Source organism: Emydura macquarii, unplaced genomic scaffold (assembly GCF_026122565.2).
Source record: "Emydura macquarii macquarii isolate MOO-44397 ecotype Brisbane River unplaced genomic scaffold, CSIRO-AGI_Emac_v2 contig_3390, whole genome shotgun sequence".
Taxonomy (NCBI): Eukaryota; Metazoa; Chordata; order Testudines; family Chelidae; genus Emydura; species Emydura macquarii.
In genome coordinates, this window is record NW_027133527.1 from 8,504,451 (window position 1) to 8,526,305 (window position 21,855).

The 21,855-nt window shown below is 47.2% G+C and overlaps 1 protein-coding gene across 1 annotated transcript; it reads left to right on the plus strand.

Annotated features, from left to right (window-relative positions):
• The first annotated feature begins 870 nt into the window (after positions 1-870).
• On the plus strand, positions 871-9,828 carry LOC137144046 (interleukin-9 receptor-like). Its single transcript, XM_067534158.1, is given in 8 exon segments — positions 871-949; positions 1,355-1,475; positions 1,928-2,103; positions 2,976-3,112; positions 4,647-4,830; positions 5,099-5,213; positions 6,902-6,986; positions 8,063-9,828. Coding segments are annotated over 8 exon segments (1,437 nt in total). The 3' UTR covers positions 8,603-9,828.
• The last annotated feature ends 12,027 nt before the right edge of the window (positions 9,829-21,855 follow it).

The window sequence follows — 21,855 nt, forward strand, 5'->3', positions numbered from 1 at the left end:
AAATGCTGCGCTCTCTTCAGCTGTTTGCTTGGCGGCAGTGCTGGGCGAGCAGCACAACCATGTTCCTTTAATATCTATTTGCGTTTTTTAATTAATTGGTTTTGGCTAAGATTGCAACTTGTGCTCCCTTCCCCCAAATGCTCTGGTTACTGCACCTCTTCTGGTCTTCAGACTGGTTCTTTGACCCCGTAAAGCAGCGCCGGGGTTCCCCTAGTTAGTGGACTTGTTTCCAAAGACCCACACCTGTGAGAGCTGGAGGCAGCTCACAGAAACACCACTAGACCCTGTAACCACAGAGCAGGCCAATACCAACTGGGCTGAAGGACAAGCCCCTCAAATATGAAATCATCCCGATGAGGTGAATGGGGCCTCCAGGAGGCTAAGAGAAGGGTGAGTAGGGACGAGCCATTAAAGATGCCAGTGGAGAGGTTCAGCTGCGTATGTCTCAGTAACAGACTGGGAAGTTACAGGCAGAGATGAGAAGAGGGCAAGGAAGGGCAGTTGTTAGGCACTCGAGAGAAGAAGAGCTAGCATGAACGCCAGCCCAGTCCCTGCAATGTGCGTCACTGCAGATGGAGCCTGGTCCAGGAGGGGTGGGGGGAAGGAAGGAATTAAAAGCATCATCAGAATTAGAGCTGGAGAAGATGTCGCAGGCTTTGTAATGCCTGCAGTGCTGCCTGTGCCCTCAGTTCCGTTGTCCACAGCATGTTAGCTGCAGGGAGGAGAGCAGATCCTGGCTACGCAGGGCAGGTGCGGGGCTAGTGCCAGCTCCAACATGGAAAGGTGATTGACACGCCTTGGCATGTTGCCATAGAGACACCCAAAGCCCTTTCTACTCCTAACACATTTTGTATTTCAGACACATTTACAATGGGAAAGGACATCTGGCATGTGTGCCTGCAGCTCTGCTGTATTGCCATTGTGTTCTCTGGAAGAGGAGAAGGCAGAGGTAAGGAGCGAAGCGTATTGGGGCAATCATGCTGTTTCTCTCACACACCCACACATGCTCCCCCGCCCCAGGAACTGGACAAGTCAGAGGGCAATATGGGGCCCAGAGATCAGGTATTTATTATTATATCCCATCCACAAAGACACTCAGGACAGCTAAGAGAGCAGATAAACTGCACACATGGTCCCTGCCCCAAAGAGTTTACAGTCTAATTTCCTACAATGAAGGGCCAACTAAACAGTGTGCTGGCGGCGGGAGAGGTCAGACTGGGTCCCAGTAATAAGCAAAGGCAAGGCTAGTGCACAGCACTGCTGATGTGTTGGGAGTTTGGAGCCCAAAGTGAGGCTGCTGGCACTGAATGACAAATGGATTTAATTTCTGACAGTCTCTTATCTCCCTCCTCAGCAGAATTTCCTGGCAACTTGAGCTGCCTGAATAACTACATCTACCGGATGGACTGTACATGGGAGACGGTTGAGAGAGTGGGGGATGGACCCTTTCACGTGTATTTCACACAGTAAGATCAATGCATTCTCACTGTCTGCCACGCTAGGGACCTGGGTCAGGCAGGAGGGCAGGCAAATTCACAGGACAGGCAGGGCTCTCTGGATTCCTTGGTACTGAATTCTGACCCTAAACTCTCCCTGCTAGCCAAATCCTTGTGTGTTCTCCACTTCCTCACTTGTTGGCTTGGCTTTTACCTACTGTCCCCTTTCAGGTCAGGCCCCAGGACTGCATTCCTTTGCATTTACAGACCAGGAAGACCCCAGGTTCTATGGGCCCTGTGCAAAGTGACATGTGCTGGGCCATATCCACTCCCCCCAAGTGGCAACAGGCACTACCAGTGCCTCCCCTTGTGGTGATCAGCACTCCCACAAATAATTAAGGTTGAACTCTTAAAGCAACTAAACCCATTATTCTCCAGCATAAGAGAAACTTTCGGCACCTTGGTTATTCTAGCCTCCACCTGGAGAACACGGACTCCACCTGTACACTGACTGCCAGAGATGAGTTACAGACCCTGCATCACTGCACAGTTAACATGGCGAAGATGTTCTCAGAGATGGACAGTTACAGAGTCTCTCTACAGGGTAGTTTCTTTGGGAAGGCTCACACATACATTGCTTTCCTGGAATATGAGCCCAGACTGAACAGTGAGTACCACCCCTGACAGCTGTGGGGCTGGGGCTTGCCTGGTCCCTTGGGAATGAGACTGGTTGGCCCCAGGAAGTTCTTTGAGGAGTGAGACTTCAGCGGTAGCAAGTAGAACTGATGGGATGCAGCCAGAGCACATCCTTGGGCAACATGGCCTGTGCCTGTTAAATGTGGAGGGCAGTCCTATCATGCCCCCCCAGTACTCTCTCTGGGTCTCTTGTTCTTCCACCTCCCACGGGGCTGGTTCTGCAGCAGCCCAGCCCATCCTCAGGGGTCATTCTGCTACCACCCTCCCTTGCTTTGTTATCTACCTTGGGCAACACCTACTTTTCCCAAATACTTGTGATTAGACCATCACAGCAGTCTGCAGACTGGGGGCTTCCCCTGCTGGCAGACCCAATGTCAGGACCACAGCAAGACAGAAGCACTGTTTGCTGTGACAGAGGAAGGACTGGGGGTCTGGGGAAATGTGGACAATGGACCTGATTCTCAGCCCCTGCACCCCCAAGGTCACTTTGCAATGCAGGTGTCAGAGAGGGGCCTGAAAGCTCCCTCAAAGCAGCTAATGAGGATTTTCCCAATGGGGAAGAAGCCAGTTTTGCAGGAGCACCTCTAGTCCCTGCACCCAGCTCAGAGCGTGTCCATGCAGGTTCATGGCAGGGAGGGCTGGAGCATGATCCCCCATTGGCATAGCAGCCCTGTGGCTGCTTTAACTTGCACTTTGTTTGTTTGGTTTCCTCCTGGCCCCAGGATCCGGGGAGCCATAGAATCACCCTTATATCCACAGCTGTGACCAGCCTAGGACTGTGCTCTTTGATCTGCTAGTCTCCCAAAGCTGAATATTTGGAGTAATTCCTCTTTCTGTTTCCAGTTAAGTATGATCCCCCCTTCAACCTGCAGAGCAACATCAGTGCCAGTAAGTGCCAGCTCTCATGGAGTGTGTCATGGCCTCTAGAGGAGATTCTGCAGTACGAATTGGAGTATAAGAAACACAACACATCCTGGAAGGTAACTATACCTGCTCTCAGCATGGACGGGCCAGGAACAGATCCCTGCTGCCACAGTTCAGGGCAACTGCACCTGCATTTCCTCTCTCTGGTCCACCTGGGCACCCACTCTAGGCTGCCAACTCCTCTGCCATCACCTCTCTTGGGCAGAGACCACTGTCTCTCTCCCTCCTGACGGGGTTTTCCAATCACACAGTTCCCTGCTGGCACTGTGATATTCCCAGCGTGCCTAAACAAGCCAGCATCTGCACTTTGTTTTCTCTCCAGAGGCTATGAACAGCAGTGATTGCCCACAGGTATAAGTTACCACAAAGCCCTTACTAAGCAAGCACATTTATTCTTCAGGTAAAAGCATCACAGAGAAAACATATTAAAAATGATTGAAGAAGCTACATGCATGCAAAAATGCTTATCAGAGATCACCGCCCACTCAATAAGGGCTCTGGAAGAAGCCTGTCCTTCCAGCCTCACCAAGGGTATTTTCTATGGTTACAAGGTCACAATGGTCTTAGCTCAGAACTAGCCTCCCCATGAATGGGTCTGTCCTTCACTTATACAGATTGGGCCATTGATCCTGAGACTCCAGGAACAGGTGATCAGCAGACAGTGACCCCTGCTTAGGGTGCAGCTTCAAAAGGCTGGGTTTCCATAGCCAGAGGTGTGAAATTTGCATTCGCCTCCCCCTACTGATTCCCCAGGCAAATCACTTACACTGTCTGTCCCCAAAGTCCATTCTAATCTGGCACACTGTGCAGTACAGTCCTCTGATGTTCACAACACTTCCCATGGTTCACATCATAGCTCCCTCCGGAAAGGTTATATGCGATCCCAGCCCACAGCAATACATAAACTTTGCATTTAATTCAATGGCCTCCAAAGATACTTAAACTTAATTCAGTAAGGTTTTTTTCCGAGTATATTGCAGAAAATTGCCATGTGTCACACCTGCCTCTCTCACCTGAGATCCAGGTGTCCCCAGCACCTGGGTGTGGGAGTGGCTGGCCTCTTTGGCACCCCAGACTGAGGTTTATGCATCCCTTTACAAGGCACTGATATTTGAAGTTTGTGCGTCCTCCCAGTCTGACCCCACAATCCTGGAGGAAGATAGGTAGAGCCCTGCAAATCCTCAGACATCCACTTTATATCCGCGGATATCTGCATCCGGGGCTGGCTGCCAATCATCTGTGGGCCCCCACAGGGCTGGCCCCTGATCAGCTGTTCGGCAGCAGCTGGCCATGCAACCGCTGATTGGTGGCCTGCGGGCGTAGTGCAGTTGCAGATAGATGTGAATTAGGGAGTGCAGATCACAGGCCAGATAGAAGTTGATTCTTGCGGATGAGGATCCACATTTTTGTATTCACACAGGGCTCTGCAGACAAGAGGACTCCTGAATGCAGGGTTCAGAGGGGGAGGACTCACTCATCTCAAATGTGCATCTAAGAATGCAGGGTCTGGGCTGGGGAGAGGTCAAATTGTTGAGAGTACCAGCCTTTCAGTGTGCATTGCTAATAGTGTTTTTTCTTAATAATTTTCAGCAGGCGCAGCACAAAAAGCTGTTCAACTCAGTGACGGAGGTACAAATCGAGGCCATAGAGTTTGAAGCAGGCATCACTTATACTGCGAGAGTTCGCTGCAAAACTTCCCAAGCAGAGGAAAGTTATAAGAGTCACTGGAGTGAGTGGAGCCAGACAACAGAATTTCAAAGAGCAACCACCACAGGTGCAAAAAATGTTTTGTCCCATTTTGTTTTGTATGAGCCCTAAATTCACTTTATAAAAGAAAGAGAGCAAGAGAGAGACTCTGGGAAATAGAGGAGCCATCAGCAGCAGGTTCATGGATCAAGAACATCATCTTCAAGCCTTTTATAGTCAGGTCACTTTCTTCCAAGGTTGTAGTAGCTTGTTTCATTTCAATTGTTTGTTTAAGAATCTGGATTGAATTCTGCTCTTGTCATGCTCATCTGTTAACGGAATAATTCTTTTTTTAGGTTTTTTACAGGTGCCTGAAAAGTCCTTTGACACAAGCATGACACGGATTTTGTTCATTCCCCTGTGTCTTGGTCTCATATTCTACATAATTTTGAACTTCAGGCTTCCCTCAAGGTACATTATACTCCTTTGCACAAGCCACAGCTGCCTTTTCTAGTTTAATGTAGTTTCTAGTTTTAAAGTTTAATGAGTGTAAATCATGTGACCACACACCAGGCCTGTGTTTTGGCCTTTGCACCAGTCAGATCTTTTAATGTCAGGGGCTCAGAGGAATGTGCTCTGCAAACACCCTTGGACATGCTGTCTCCATTGCTTGTAATAATTAGTGAACCAATATCCAAGGAACAGGAGGGTGCAGGGTGCACTGCAGGGAACCTGAACTCAACCAAAGACCACTGCTCAGACTACAAAGAGTCTCTTATAGTTAAAAGAATTGTTTTAAACTTTGTACAAAATTGCATAGATGTAAAATAAGAGTGACTGGTGTGGAGCATTAGATATTGATTATCAATCTGCTTTGAGCAGGGGGTTGGACTAGATGACCTCCTGAGATCCCTTCCAATCCTAATCTTCTATGATTCTAATCTGTCATCAACATTTAGATCTTCCCTGGAGACCTGCCAATGTGCACTACAACAGCCAGTCTTTGAAATGCCCACGTGACTAAGCTTACTAACCATATTCTGTGGTTCATAAGTTCTGGGCAGAGCAAAGGATCAGGGGGTAGAAGAAAAAAATTGTCTGAAACCTGCTGCTTTCATGCCCTAACTCATGGGAGCTCTGAAATGGACTTCACTCTATGCAGCAGCAGAGGCTCTACCCTATGACAAGGGGATTCTATGGGCAATTTCCCACGTGGTGTGAAGATGCTGGAATAAGGGACAGAATCTGGCCTGTGTTAGTAGCTATGGGGAAAGATGTAAGGATCCAGGGAATAGAGCCTGGGGCATCTGATATTCCCACAGTGCCACCAGGAGGCCATGCAGAGGCGCAGACAGGGAGTACTGTAGAGAGGAGGTGCCACAGGAAATACCACTCAGAATGACAGTACCCTGCAGCCCTCTGATTGGCCAAGTGCCCCTACTTAACCCCAGGTGTTACCTGAGGAAATTGTCTGGGCAGTCACACAGACTTTGGCTCGCTGCCATGCCAGCCTTTGCCTCATCTTCCAGTCTCCTACTCCAGCCTGATTTTGACCCTGACTCTTGTTTATGGGACCTGGCCTTGCAATTCCTCCAACTCTGGCCTGGCAACTCCCATCTCTGGTGAGAAGACCTCAGACCAGCTGTGGCTGCTAGAAAGACAGCCTACACCCTGGTCGCTTACGAAAGTCTTGTCAGATGACAAAAGGAATAGTGCAGGATTGTGCTTTCTAAATGTAATGATGCTAGTACTTCTGTAAAATGCTTCATTCCTGGAAAGGTTCTGTGGTGATTTAGATCAAACAGTTGCTATAAAATGCCTTCTAGCTGAATTCATACAAAGGGGAACAGTTCAGTTACACTGCAACATGTATTAAGACTCAGCAACCTATGAAGGAGTCTGCACTGAGAACTTGCAAACACATTTATCCATCTGGACTACAGTTGTCTCCAGCTAGCCTGCACTGTTTATATTATATGCACATACAGCTGAGTAGCCATGCACAAGCAGATGGTAGGATCCATATGAAATGGACCTTTCCTGGAATCTTTCCAGAAGAAAGTTAAGTTTTTGGGTTTATCTTTCTCTATGTGCTGCAGTGTTGCAATAGAAGGGGGAACATTTCTCTGGATTTGATATGTGTCATTCTTGCTCCACAGAGCAAAGAACATCTTCTGCCTGAAAGTTCCCACCCCAGCTGCTTTCTTCCAGCCCCTCTACACCTTGCACAATGGAAATTTTAAGGTAATAGCAAATTGTCTTTCTTCTGCATGATCCTTCCCCTCAATATGGGAAGTGATGTGTGGGTGCTCATCACTGCTTTCACTAAGTGGCCAGACCAGGCCCCTTCCAACACTGCTTTAGTCTGCCTGGAAGTTCATCATTCTCCATTCAACACCTGCTTCCATGTTCCTCTTGCTCCATCAAAGCTATTCACCAAACTCATCTCCCCCTACGAACAAAAGCCTCCCATCCTGGGCATCTTCAATTACTACCTCTCTTCCTTTACACCGCCGCCTTCTGCACCTGCCCAATCCCCACTGGACCTTTCCAGATCACACCCAGAAGTGCTGCTCTCAACCTCTTGCTTGCCTAGTCAGATAACTGCAGGAGAATCAGTCAGACCAGGCTATCCAGGGACAGCCCATCTACACTGTCCTAAAATCCAGCTGCTCTTACCCCATGCACTGAGAGGGCATCAACAGGAAGGGGCTGTTACTGCTCCTTATCAGGTTAAAAATACAGCAATCCTTTTCCTTTTACCTGAAAGCAGTTCCCATGAGCCAGAGACAGCGTTGTCTCCTTCCTTTCTTCTCTCAATTCCTGCCCATGCGGGGGGCTGGTTTTTGGGTGGATCTTGTTGCTTTGAGGCCCTCTGGGTAAATTAGCACTTAATCTGACAGTTACAGCAGAAAGTTACAATAGGGCCCAGCGCTTGGAAAGTGCAAATTCAAAGCCTGGGGGCCTTGTTGGCTCACTAGTGCAGTTGCCTTTTTCCTTATCCCTCCCTACTTGCCTTGCTACATACCTGCTGGATGCTGCTCCCTGTCCCCCTGGGAGCCCTGGCAGCAGAGGCTGCTCACGGTAGGGCTCAGCAGTGAAAGTTTGAAGGTTGGTGCATAAAACCTTCCATCAGCGCAAGCAGGGGCCTGATGCTTCTCTCCACGGCTTGTGGTTTACTCAGAGGCATTGCACTGATGTAGAACTGAATCCAGCCCATGGCCTGCATTGCCAAAGCTGTATGGAAAACAATGGTTTAAGAATTCCTTTGCAAATTCTACCTCTCCCCACTAAGCAGTATTTATCACCTCTTGCTTTAGGACTGGGTTGGACCCAATGAGACATGTGACCAGCTCAGCAGAGATGAGGCTAACAACCCAAACAAAGTGACTATGGATGGAGTTCCTGATCTCAGTGCTCATGAAGCCATTTCCCAGCTCTCCTGCAAGTCACTGGCAAAGACCAAAATGATTCTTCTGAAGGAGATTTGCAGCTCTGTCTCCAAGCCAGACCAGCAGCACCCCTGGAGCAGTGGGAAGGTGGAAGCCAGGCTACCATCATTGTGTCTACAACACCACTGTGATGAAGCAGGTGCCCTGGACGTCTCTGAAACAAGTGAAACCACCGTTGGCAGCCCAGACGTGAGCAGGAACCACTCCCCATATTTACGGGAAGGTGTGGGTGACTTCTTTATGCCACAGGAGTCTCTGGAGCTGGAAAGTTTGTCCTTCTGCAGTAATGACTATTGTACCTTGTGTGGCAGTGACAGCACGGGTGGCCCCATTCCTGCTGACCTGCTACAGCTCACCGAGAAGGATAGGCTGGACAAGCATGAGAATGATGGGAATGACAGCCCCTAACTGAGAGCTGCTGCATATACAATTCACCAGCTCTGACGTGTCCAGATGCCCATCTGAAACCCTTGTGCAGTCACAGGCTCTTGTTAACTTTGGGCCAGATCCGGAGATCCTTTCTTAAAAGCAAATTATGTCCAGTCCCTGCACAGTGGGCGCAAAGGAAGAGGGCACAAGGAACCCCCTTCCCTTGCTGCGCCACTCAGTGCCGGGGCTGAGCACAAGTAGTTTCTGGGACCAGGTGAGCTGGGTCTGTGCCAGGCTAGCAAGATGCTAGGCTCCCCGAGAAAAGTGGGACCATGCCTTTCCCCACACCAGCCATGAAGTTGGTGGCAGCAGCAGAACTCCTCCTGCACCCTCCTGAGGGATGTAGCAGCAGGCACAGGCTCCCTTTGTGCCCCAGGGAGCTTCGGGAGATGCTGTGCTTGCTGAGATGCAGTGGTCCCAGACTTCCCCTGAGGCACAGCAGTGCTGCACTGCCCCCAACCACAATTGTAACGCAAAATTGTTACAATTTGCAAAATTGTAACGCAAAGGGGGGCTTTTTGAGCTGGGGCCCCTACTTTGAGCTACAATTTTTGGTTGCACCCCCTCCAAACCCAGACAGGCTGGGTGGCCCGCTGAGGTGAGTCGGGGGTGCAGATGGCAGTCCCTCCCCAAGCCCCACCACACGGGACTGGCCTGAGCGCTGCTGATCGTTCCTCCGCACTCTCTAGGGGCATGCACAGTGGCTCAGGGGTCACGGCTCTTCCTCACCTCAGGGGGACCCCAAGACTTACTTTCCCTGTTGCAGCCTTCCACCGCTGCTGTTCAAGAAAGTGTTCCCTCCCACCCCCCCGAGCTGGATCCCTCCTTACATTGTTCGGCTGGGAATCAGAGCCATTCAGTAGCTGCAGCTTAGCTGGCTCCCAAAACCTGCCTGCTGGCTTCTCCTTGGGCCAGGGCTGGCTACTCCCTGGCTGCGCAGGCCCTGAAAGGGCAGACTGCTCTGCTACAAGGCTCCATTCGTGCAGGGTGGGGGCAGAAGGCATAGAACCACTGTGCATCTTCCAGGACCCAGCTTTGTGCTCTTTATTGACAACTGACATCCCCCCACTCTCTGTTCTGATAGAGTCCGGCCTGACAGGCCCAGGGCCTCCCTGCTCCAGCCATGGGCTAAGGGACGTGCACCCCCCTGTTGTAACGTCTCCCTTTGCTGGCTGTTTGTCCCTCCCCCTGCAGTTCCTTCCTGGGAGCCTTTAGAGTGCCTGGCTCCTCATCACCCCACTCTGTGCAGGGTTTACTCAGCCTTTTCCAATTCTCTCCAATTCGGACACCAGTACTATCTGAGTACCACCCGCTCACAGCTAAAAGCCCCTCCCCCTAAGCCTAAGGGGAATAACTACTGAACTGGGACTCAGCTAATTAGGGGGGACAATGAATGAGAAAACAGGGATGGGTGTGAAGGTCAAAGGGCTAAAGGGAACCTGAGGGGGACACCAAGCAGAGGACCCCAGACAGTGCCCACTGCTCCTCAAAGGTAGCCAAGGAGCCAGCAGACGGGGCCCAGAGGAACTCTGCTCGGAGATATGATCGGACAGAGGAATGGAAGGAGGTCCCGCAATAGCAGAGCACCTCCTTGGCCAGCTTCCTCTCCCTGGTGTTGTAGATGGCCGCCTTGGCCAAGGTGAGGAGGAAGTTGACAAGGAGGTCCCATGACTTTGTGGGGCCACAGATGGGGTGTGCGTAGATTAGGAGGTGTGGGGAGAAGTGCAGCCAGAACCACAGGAGGAGGTTCTGGAGGAGCTGGAATAGGAGCTGCAACCTGGTGCACTCCAGATTGATATGTGCCAGGGTCTCCCTCACACCGCAAAAGCGATTCAGGAGACCAGTGGCAGGGGGCTGAATTTGCCTGGTCTCTCCCAGCCCCCTGTCACAGGGTCCAAGAGTTGGGTTTGGCAGGCTCCGGTTTGTTTATCCTGACCCACCCTCCCTAAGAGATCCCCTTTCAGCTCAAAATGGAGTAGTGGGTGTTTTGAGCAGGATTAACCAGCAATCCTTCCAGCTAACCAACCAGATAGTGGGTTGAAGACTGATCCACCCTCTGAATTGGGATGAAGTTGGGTCCCTCATCTAAGACCAGCAGGTTGCCCCAAGGGAGAAGTTGGTCATATGGCCATTCCTCAGGAAGCTACAAACTACACTGCCCCCCGATACTCCCCCACCCCCCATCTCTTTCCAGGGACTTTTTGGTCCTAACGTGCCTCCCTTCAGACCTGATGCTATTCCTGACATGACTTTGCTTTGGGACCAAACAGCGTGGGGTCAAAAGAGGGGAAAACTTCTTTCAGCTTAACTTCTCCGGGGGTCTCTAGTTTGAGTGCTGACCTCACCCTGCCAGCCGCCCTCAGAAGGCTGTTTACAGCTCCCCAATCCTGGCCCAATACCACTGGGTAGAGCAGGTGTCAGGCCACAGCCACTGATGTTTTGAACTCTCGACCACTCCCTCCCACTGTTAATCGGACTTTAGCCAAAGAGTAGGGCTGAATGTCACCAAGAGTACATGTACATATGTCCATTTGGCCCATTTTAGAAAGTTGCGGGCTATCGATTGCTTTTGTATGAATGTCTGCCCTGAACCTGAGTCACCCAGGCCCAGCACCTCAGTCCCCAGCTACTGTAACTGGGACGATGTAGGCCATCAGGCCAAGGTTTCTGAGGAACAGTTAGTTGCATTGCATAGTGGGGCAATCTTTGTATCTGTTGCCTTCCTGCCCACAAATAAAATAAATTAGGGAACCCCTTTTCTTCTCAGCTGGGACTCTTTCAGCTGGTCACTGCCAGGTCCAGGTTCCACCCCCCTGGGGGGTACCATGAATGGCCCAATACAGCCCTTCCCAAGAGTTTTTTTGGGGCCTGGACCCCTTTCCCTATTGGAGCTGAGCCCTGGATATTTGAATTCCCCAGTTTTCCTGGAGGTTCACGCTCTAATTCAGCTCTCTGTGAGGTGTACAGCCTCCTCCACGTGAGTCACCTGATGGCAGCAGACCCAGTCCTTGGATCCCACTGGCAGAATTCAGCAAAATTGTTCTGACATCAATTCCACAACTTTCACTGGAGAACACGTCTCTGGTTTCAGCCAGTGAGAACAAAAATCCCAGAGTCACGGGGGCAACAACTCTTGTCCAGGAGTCTAGAGTGAATGGTTCATGTTGGAATAACCAATGATAGCCCTCTTTGCTAAGTCCTAGGTGGTCTAGTATAATGGCTTTGAGTGCCCTATAGTCCTTTGCCACCTCTACCCCAGGGCATGAGACTCCACCTGGACCTCTCCTGGCAGATAGGGTGTGATCCATCCAGGGCCACAGGTCTACCCTGGCCACTGGCTCTAAAGTCTCTAGGAAGGCCTCACAGATCATTTTCTGGCCCCATTTTGGAAAGGACTTCTCCATAGTGAATGGCAGTCCCTACCTACCTGAGGGATCCAATTCTCTGAGGTTAATAGGCAAAGCATAAACTGCTGCTGTTCCACCTCCTACTGCTTTTGTTGGAACGGTTGTAATGAGAGTTGCTGCTGTAACTGCTGTTGCTGTTGTTCTCCCATCTGTTTCAACAGGTCTTCAGGAACCATGCTTTTCCTGGGCAGTGGCAGACTCTGCCCGCGTTCTCTACCAGATGTAATCTGGTGGCTTGTCCACCATATTGGGGATAAATCAGTCAGCTACACCCAACTCTGGTTTAGCCTTCAGCACAGGCTTTTATTCCTCTGCCACACAAAGGCAAAAAATATTGACAAGAAACAAAACCAATTGTTGTGACCTGGCCTGATACTGCAGGGTGTCCTACCGACAGTGTCTCAAGTCCCTCCCTTAGCTTCAGGGGGACCACAGGCCCAACTTACCCTATTGCAACCATCACTATTCAGGAAAGTGTTTGGTTGTCTCTCTTACTTCCCCACTTGCACAGCTGGGTCCTTCCTTATATTCTCCAGCTGGGAATCAGAGCCAATCATTAGCTGTTGCTTAGTTGGATTGGCTGATTCCCAACACCTACCTGCTGGGCTTCTCCTGGACTCAGGCCCTTGAAGGGGCAGACTGCCCTGCTATAGTTCTGGAGGAGACAGCAGCAGAGTTTCTACACCATCTGGTTCTGTGGAGTGAAGGGGGAGTCAGGATTGAGTGGCAGACAGGTTGGTAATGCTATCAGCAGTGATAGACACTGGGATGAGAGTAATGGAACTCAGAGTAAAGGCGCACACACACACAAAAAGTTCCTCTGAAAAGGAAAAATGCCAGGAACAAGGACTGGCCAGTAATGCGTTTGCACAAGGGCCTGGCTCACGGATCTGAGGGGAAACAAGAGACTGACCCTAAATGGAAAACTGCTGTTGTTCTTTTAAAAATTAGTCTGAAAGTGACATTTAAAATGTTGTCTGCCACAAAGTGCTAAACTCCTAGGGCAGCCAGTGGGACACTCCGTATAGAAGATCTATTTCTTTAGAAACCTAATCACTATGTGTGAATAATTCTTCTTGTGATTGGCAGTGATACCCAGTGCCAAATTCTAAGATTCCAGGAAACAAGATGGAAAATATTCTCTCCCTCTCTCTCACTCACTCTGACAGGCATGCATGCACACGCGCGTGCGCGCGCGCACACACAAATTCCACAGACCTGGAGAAAAATCCCAGCAGCTTTTACCAACATTTTCCATATATTTTTGTCCTTCATCTCAGCCCAGTGTAATCCCCAAAGTCTCTATGAACTATGTCATTTCAGTTCAAGCTATTTTGGCAACAGGATCAAGCTGAATGTTAACAGGTGCTACTATGAAATATTAATCTCTCCAGTACTGTGCAGCAGCAAGAAAAGCTGCCTTGGTATCTATACCAGATAATGTGCTGTTTAGTCATCTGTATATTCATGTCAGGAGAGGGTGATTAGAAGATTAGACTTTGTCCATTTGTCTGCAATATAAGTAATGTGACACAAATGCAAACTAATTTTAAAAGAAATAAAAACCTGTTCCTGACATAGGGGTTCAGCCCAGACTAAATCCTCTGAGTTAGAGATTTGATTCTCTTTACAACATGGCTTCTATCTATTAATTCAAAGCACAATGTGTTTTAAGTGTCAAAGGTTAGTGCGTGACTGGAACACAGAGTTGGAGCTGCAGAGCACACGGATCATTGTTCTGCAAACTCCACCTCAAAGCAGCAGAAGCCCAGCCTGCAATAACTACTATTTCTTTTTCCCCGTTGTTGCTATTGGCTGGTGGATGAGGGCACGGCCCATTCAGGTGATGCAACTGGCTAACGAAAGTATTAATTGTTTCTTGATTTAGTAAAGACACAGGGTGACAGTAATTCTGGAAACAGAAATGGTTTAAGTTTTGGTGGAACTGATGAGCATAAAGCGGAAGACAGAGAGTACTGGTTACAGTCAGAGGAACTGGCAAATGCTGGGCAAGGTCCCCTTATGTAGCTCTGCCAATGAGCCTCAGTTCCAACCCCCCATTGCCCCAGCTACTCATGTTCCAAGGTGTGTCTACAGTTCTGCCCATGCCCTTAATAATCCTGGCCTGTGGAAGCCCTCTCCTTCACCCCTAATTATTCCAACTTTGCTCAAACTTTCAGCTTTGGCAGTGTACCTCTGCCTTGCCCTGCAGTACCCTATGCTGTTCTAACTCTAGGGCTCCACATTGCTCATTTCCCACCCACGCAACCCCACCTACCCTTTTCCAGGCAATAAAATCACCAGATGCTAAAAATAGTCATTCTAATCTTTAGTAATTAAATCTAATCTAAAGATCTGTTCCTGCCACAGTTTCTACAGCATTTCTGAAGAGATAAGCACTAATCAAATACAGAGATCTCAACTATCAATTTTGAAAGTGCAAACCATGCTATCTGATGAGATGCAAATTCCTGTACTAGCAGCAGCTAACAAATGATCGCCTACTGCTGGCAAAGAGGGTGAATGAAGACCTTATTAACACTAGGCCAGTCAGGGTCAAGGCTCAATACCAGCCCCCAGCATTTGTATTGTTTTCTCCTTGGTGCTCATACTCAGGATAATGGTATTAACTGGGAAAATTCCCAAGGTCCCCAGTCTCAAGGCGGCAGAAGGATAAATTCTAGGGCCCTGACTTTGGCTGTTCCTGCTAGACTCCTCATCAGGGCAGTCAGGGGAGATGGTCACACAGGGATAATTCCTATAGCAGACTTCCCATGAGGGACACAAGGTGGGGCATACACAGCTTAGGCCCTGGACTCCCCATCAGGACTCTGGAGGCGGTGTCACACAGGTTTAATGCCTTTATACTGCTTCAGTGCTCCCAAATGAATGATAGGAAGCCAAAGCAGAGAGAGACCGGCTGCCTATCAAAGCATACCAGAGTTCACATGGGGACAGCAGCTGCTCTGTCACTCTTCCTCTCACCCATTGGCTTTCTGGAATGATGTACTGGGCTCTGGATGAGGAAATGTGCAGGCCCAGCTCTCTTCCCTGACACCTACCTGATGCATTGCAGACCTTCTTCCTTCCTTATCCCTGTAAGGATTATCTTCTTGAGCTGCTTCCCCAGCTGCTTAAACGCTCTTCAGTGCAAATACTTCTGTTACGTTGGTTACAAAATCTGCCCAAGGCCCAAGACCATTATGAGCATCTAGGCTGACCTCCTGTATAGCACAGACCAGAGAACTGTATCCAACGAGGCCTGCATCCTGCCATATCTTGTGGTTGAGCAATAGTGTATCTTTTAAAAAGATATCCAGTCTTAATTTAAAGAGATCAAGTGATAGAGAATCTACCACAGTCCTCAGTAAATTGTTCCAATGGTTAACTATCCTCTCTGTTAAAAAATGTGCACTTTACTCCATGTCTGAATTTTAATAACGTTAGCTTCCAGCCATTGGCTCATGTTATGTCGTTATCTGGCAGATTAAAAAGCTCTCTAGTCCAGTGTCCTGCCTGTGACAGTGGCCAGCACCAGATGCTTCAGATGAAAGTGCTAGAAATCCCACGATAGGGAGACGTGGAATAATCTGCCCACCATGAAGGTCTGACACTTATTTCTCATAGAGATTGGTTTGAACCTTGGAGCATGAGGTTTCATATTGCTTGCAAAATTTTTGTTACCATTGTGTTAGACATGACAATATCCTGGCCAAGCCTTATTGAATTAAGTGTAAGTACGTTAGTAGTTCACTGTAATAAAAATGCAAATGTTTAGGCACTAGTGATGGATTTTACGTATTTCCCTGGGGAAGGGGACCATAGCCCTGCAGGAACTAAGAACAGTGGGACCATTACACAAACAAAGGATTTTTGGTTAAGTAGCCTGAGTTAAAACTGATTCAGGGCCTTCTTTCTGATCCAGCAAATGGACAGGACCTCTGGTCCAAGTGGGGGAGGGGAGGCAAGCCTTAGGGAAGAGTTGGAAGGTCTTTGGTCCACTGAGACTCCATAAGACTTGGGTGTTTGTGAGCGGAAGCTGTGATGAACTTGTGACCACAGGAAAAACCCTGTGTGGGGTTTGACGGACCAATCACAGCCTTTGCTGGAGTAAGGGGGTGATCTCTGGTAAGTATATTAGCATGCATGGAGTTTCTGTTTTAATATGTTTTCTCTGTAATGCTTTTACCTGAAGAATAAATGTGATTGCTGAGAAACAACTGATGGTAACTTAACTGTGGCAGTTACACTGTCTATCATCTCTGAGTAGAGAAGTGAAGCAGGCCTGCTTAGACAGACTGGCATTTGCTGGGGACATCACAGTAAAGTCAGGGAACTGTGCAGCCTGGAAATATCCCAGTCAGAAGGGAGAGAGTTACACGTGGCTCCTCAGAAGAGCGGTGATGACTGAGGAAACTGGAGTGTAGAGTGGGTGCCCTTGCTGGACCACAGAGGGGGAATACAGGTGCAGTTGCCCTGAACTATGACAAGCATTACTTTTCATAATTGGATAGTATTGTTATCCATATAAATATCAAATTCTTCTTTGAATTTTGCTAAGTTCTTGGCCTCAACAACATGCTGTAGTAACAAGTTCCACAATTTAATTATGCATTGAGTGAAAAAGACCTTTCTTTTAAAGGTTTTGAATTTACCAACTTGAAATGAATTGAATGTCTCTTTATTCTTTGAGTTATGAGACAGGGAGGAGAGAAGTTTCCAATCAATTTTATCTCCAGCATTCATTAATGTATATTGTTTGCATACTCTTTGGGGAGACTTGTATGAAGAAAGATCTTGCTTCAGCAATGGAAAGAGCCGTAGTTTGTGCTCCATTCTGGAAAAACATCTAGTTTGTGACAAGGACGCAGGAAGAAAAAGCAGAAGAATTTGTATACGTCAACGATGCATCTTATTCACCTCCTTTCTAACTTAAAAATCTAAATCCTTTGAACATCTCTGAGAGTTTTTCCAAGCCCCTAAATATTGTCATCCTTCTCTGAACCTCTTCTAAGTCAACAATATAAATTTACCAGTATTGCACACAGTATTCCAGATGATGCTATAACATTTATGTACAGAAGAACATTATAATATTTTCCTCTGTTATCTTGTACCTCATTCCTTATGAACCTAATGTCTGGTTTGCTTTTTTGACCATAGCTGTATATTGAGCAAAAGTCTTCACTGAGCTGTCCACAATGATACCTAGGTCCACGTCCTGAGTGGACACAGTTCATTTAGAACCTTGTAAGGTGTCTGAACACTGAACTTCATTTGCCATCATGTGCCTACTTCGGTTAGGTGTCTCTTAAGTTCCCCAGACTCTTCTCTGGATTTGATTAACCTAAAACTTTGTATGCAGTGTAGTTGGTCCCAGGATAGTAGAGACAAAGTGGGTCAAGTAATATTTTTTATTGGACCAACTCTGTCTCTCTCACCAACAGAAATTGGTCCAATAAAAGATATTACCTTACCCACACTGTCTGTCTAAAAACTTTGTGTCATTTGCAGATTGTGTTACCTCACTGCTCACCCCCTTTCTAGATCATAAATAAATACACGAAACAACACAGGACCTAGTACAGAAGCTTGAGACTTGCGCTATTAACCTTTTGCCATGATTAATAGACCATTGAACCCTTCTCTTTATTTCCTGGCTTTTAGCCAGTTTTTGGTCCATGACAATACTTTGCCTCTCAACCCAAGACTACTTAGCTTCTGGAATAGTCTCTGGTAAAGTACTTTGTCAAAGACCTTTTGAAAGTTGACTACTTTATCAATATGTTCCAAGAATTCTAACAGATTAGCAAGGTGTAAATTTTCCTTGTAGACACCATACCGATTAGGCCTTATCAGATCATGATTTTCCAGGTGTTTTATTATTCTATTTTAAACTATTGTTGTAACCAGTTTACCATGTACTGATGTATAGCTGAGTGGCCTGTAATTCCCTGGATCACCCTAAAATCTTTCAAAATTTAAATACTACATTTGCTACCCTGCAATCCTCCAGCATAATAGCTGTTTTTAGTGCAATATTGCATGTTTCTACTAACAGCGCAGTCACTTCATACTCTAGGTCAGTGTTTCTCAATTAAATTTGGCCACGGAACCCTTTTGAACTCGATAAATAATTGCAGAACCCCCCAAACTCTTAACAGTATTTTTACATATGGGGCCAAAAAAAATGTCGAAATAAGCAAATTATATACAAACAACTAGGTCAGCATTTCTCAATGAAACATAAATTAAATTACACTTACACTCGATACCCTCCGCCAAAAAATCCGGGACATCTTCTCTTTTTCAGCGGCATCGGAGAACAGCTGCTCGCGGAACCCTAACAGTGTTCCTGCGGAACCCCAGGATTTCGCGGAACACCAATTGAGAAACACTGCTCTAGGTCCGTCAGAACTGTTAGATGCAGGTCCTCTGGGCCTGATGACTTATTGCTTTTTAAATTATCAATTTGCCCCAGCACTTCTTCTGACACCTCAACTTCTGGTAGTACCTCATCTTTATTACCGGTGAAGAACAGGTCCAGGATAGGTATTATAATCCTCTTCTGTGGCAATACTAATAATTAAACTGATCATCTTTGCCCTGCCTAGGTAGTCAAATGGTCCTGAGGAAATTTCCAAAGTCTGTTCCAGCATGCACTGGGCTCACTATAAAACGTGGCGTGAATTACTGGTGAGAAGTCTTTTTGGGCTCATGTTGAGACTATCGGTTCATAGATTCCAAGGCCAGACGGGACCATTGTGACCATCTAGTCTGCGTAAATCAAATCCTGTTAAAATAAGATTTTCAGACATTTCAAAAGTAAATCTTTCCTTTTTCCTGGTTTAAAAGACACAGTGTTGGTTAAATACATTGCATGTGATATGATCCTTTCCAACGGAATAAACAGAAGCCCTAGATCAGAGGAATCATATGCTGTCCTGAGGAACAGTCTTTGTGGTTTGGCCTCTGTGCGGGCTGGAGACCTTGGCTCAAGAGGAGAACTCCTTCCCCAGTTAGTGCCAAGAGATCCCTGACTCCAGCAGAGGATTCTGGGTCATGAAGGCCTTACAGGTAAGGGACACTGGTGTTGATGGACTAAAGTTGACTCAGCCCCTCCTCGCTCCAGATATAGATACTGGGGAGAGGCCTATTTCTGCAATGTTCTGCCTTTGGAGTTGAATAATCTAGTGCCCTGAAGGAGTGCAGTTCAATATACAGGCTTCAGTGGATTTATTAAAACTCACATTCCTGGAAACTGAGGCAGAGCTACAATGGTGGCACTGCATTTGGACTGCCAGAAGGCACTCCAGGGCTGAGGACCCTATTACAGGCTATATTAGCCAGACTCTTGATTTTGTCTCTGAACTGCCTAATGTAGTAATTTTTTTTTTCTAGCTATTAGACCTGGAGGCTTGAGGGGAAGCCTAGCTCTGAATAAACAGACTGCATTGCACAATTCCACTAGCTCTTACTGTCTTTCACATCATGGTTCCATTTCTTGATGGCACATTATTGCCCTCTGCTGGAAAAGCCCCATTTTCATAGCTTTAAAGTCCAGAAGAAACCATTAAGATCACACGGGCTCTTGTTAAAAATATTGTTTGTGTTCCATCTAATCTATCATCTTGGTACATGTTTATTGCTTGCCATCTACCACTGGTAAACACACAGAAAAATAGGGGGGAATTAATCTTTAAAGTGAGAAGTCATTCACCCAATGTAGGGTTAGGAAAATACAGTTCTAAATATCCATAAACTAGTATGGAAATGAAAGGCAATATTTTGTCTTACCCTCCATCAGCTAGTACATTATTTGTTCCAGGGAAAGATGTTCTTTAATAAGAACAACCCAGTTTGCAGGATATGAATAGTCCCAACACTGCAGAGAAGTAAGATGCATTTTTGCAAGCATTAATAGAAACACTATACTTATTGTCAGAGGGTTGGATACACTGACACCCATGTTAAAGCTCAGAACTCTGGGTTTTGGACCATAGCAATGTGTTTCCAATGCTGCATTGATTACCCTGAAATGAGCTCTCTCTGTGAACGTGACAAGAGAAAGTGAAAAAGGGAAAGGCATGCTTGGGAAATGTTTGTTTTAACTATGTCTAGTTTGTTTTGCAAGTACAATAATAGTTTCTCTTAATTCCAGAGGGGTAGCCGTGTTAGTTTGTTTTCAGCAAAACAACGAGAGTTCTGTGGCACCTTAAAGACTAACAAATTTATTTGGGCATAAGTTTTCATGGGCAGAAACCCACTTCGTCAGATGTTTTTGCCCACGAAAGCTTATGTCCAAATAAATTTGTTAGTCTTTAAGGTGCCACAGAACTCTCGTAGTTTCTCTTAGGTTATTGTTAACCATAAATTCATGGGTTATTGCCAGGGCTGCTGCTTTTGTGAACTGGGTTTACACATCTTTTGCTGATTGTAATGTCTTTTTCCAAGTCATTGTCAGGACAGGAATTGACTTCCTTTATAAAATTCTCTTGTAGATCACTTCAGCTCCCTTTTTATTCTGTGAAGGTGCTTTGGGAGGCAGCAAGCCTGATAGTTAAAGAAAACAAATCTAGAAAAGCAGCAGAGACCATTTTATTAATATGATTTTTGAAATGTGAAATGCACGTGAGAGCATCATGTCACTCGTTGAATGCTATGGTGGAGGCTAAATGTAACTGTGACAATGTGAGCTGGCTCTTTGAGGGTCCTGAGTTCAGCACCTCGCTCCTGGGTCACACAACATGAGCATGTAACTGGGAACCAAGTCTGCTGGGGGATGTATGGGCAGATTGAGTTCAGCCAGGGGAAAGATTCCAGGAAGTGGGAGGGTTATGTCCATAGTACTGTGAAGAGGTGCTTGTTAGGGTATATCTACACTGGGGATTAAAGTCGATTTATTTTATTTTAAATCGACTTTCACCTGCTGAATTTTAGAAGTCAGAGGAGTGTGATCAGACCACACTCATTGCGTCGAGGAATTGCATCCCCACTAGCCGTGCTTGGGTCAACAATCAAAGCAGTGCACCATGGGTAGCTATCTCACAGTGCAACTAACCACAGAGGCTTTTGGGAAGGTTGTCATCCTCCCATGATGCAATATACTCTCCCCCACTTCTTGTCACAATCCAAAACAAACAGACGACCTCCTTTTCAAACCCTTCACTCTCTGCCACGCATATGCCTCTGCCTGAGAGGAATGGAGCCCACTCAGCTCTACACTATTATTGTGAGCATCACAAACTCCTCATGACTTATTCTGCAGTATTTTCAGGGGAGAGACAGGAGCCGCAGCACTGAAAATTGCGATGTTATAGAGGCCACCTTGCTAAAAGCCACAGAACGAAACAATTCCCATTTGCCGCAGGCTGTCACGCACCGTCTGCAGTTGATGGAATGCCACTTCTGGTCCCGGGAAACAAGCAGTGACTGGTGGGATCGCCTCATTATAAAGTTGTGGGATGATGAGCAGTGGCTGGAGAACTTTTGAATGTGAAAGGCCACTTTCTTTGAACTTTGCAGAGAGCTCTCCCCAGTCCTGAAATGCATGAATACTTGATTGAGACCAGCTTTGACAGTGGAGAAGAGGGTAGCCATCGCTCTGTGAAAGCTAGCAACGCTAGCCTGCTACTCGTCAGTTGGGAATCAATTTGGAGTCGGTAAATCCACCATGGGAGCAGCTGTGATTCAAGTGTGCTGGGCCATTAATAGACCTGCTAAGAAGGGTAGTGACTTGGGGAAATGTGGAGGACATATTGGAAGGCTTTTCCACAATGGGGTTCCTAAACTGTGGGGGGGACGATAGATGGCACGCACATCCCT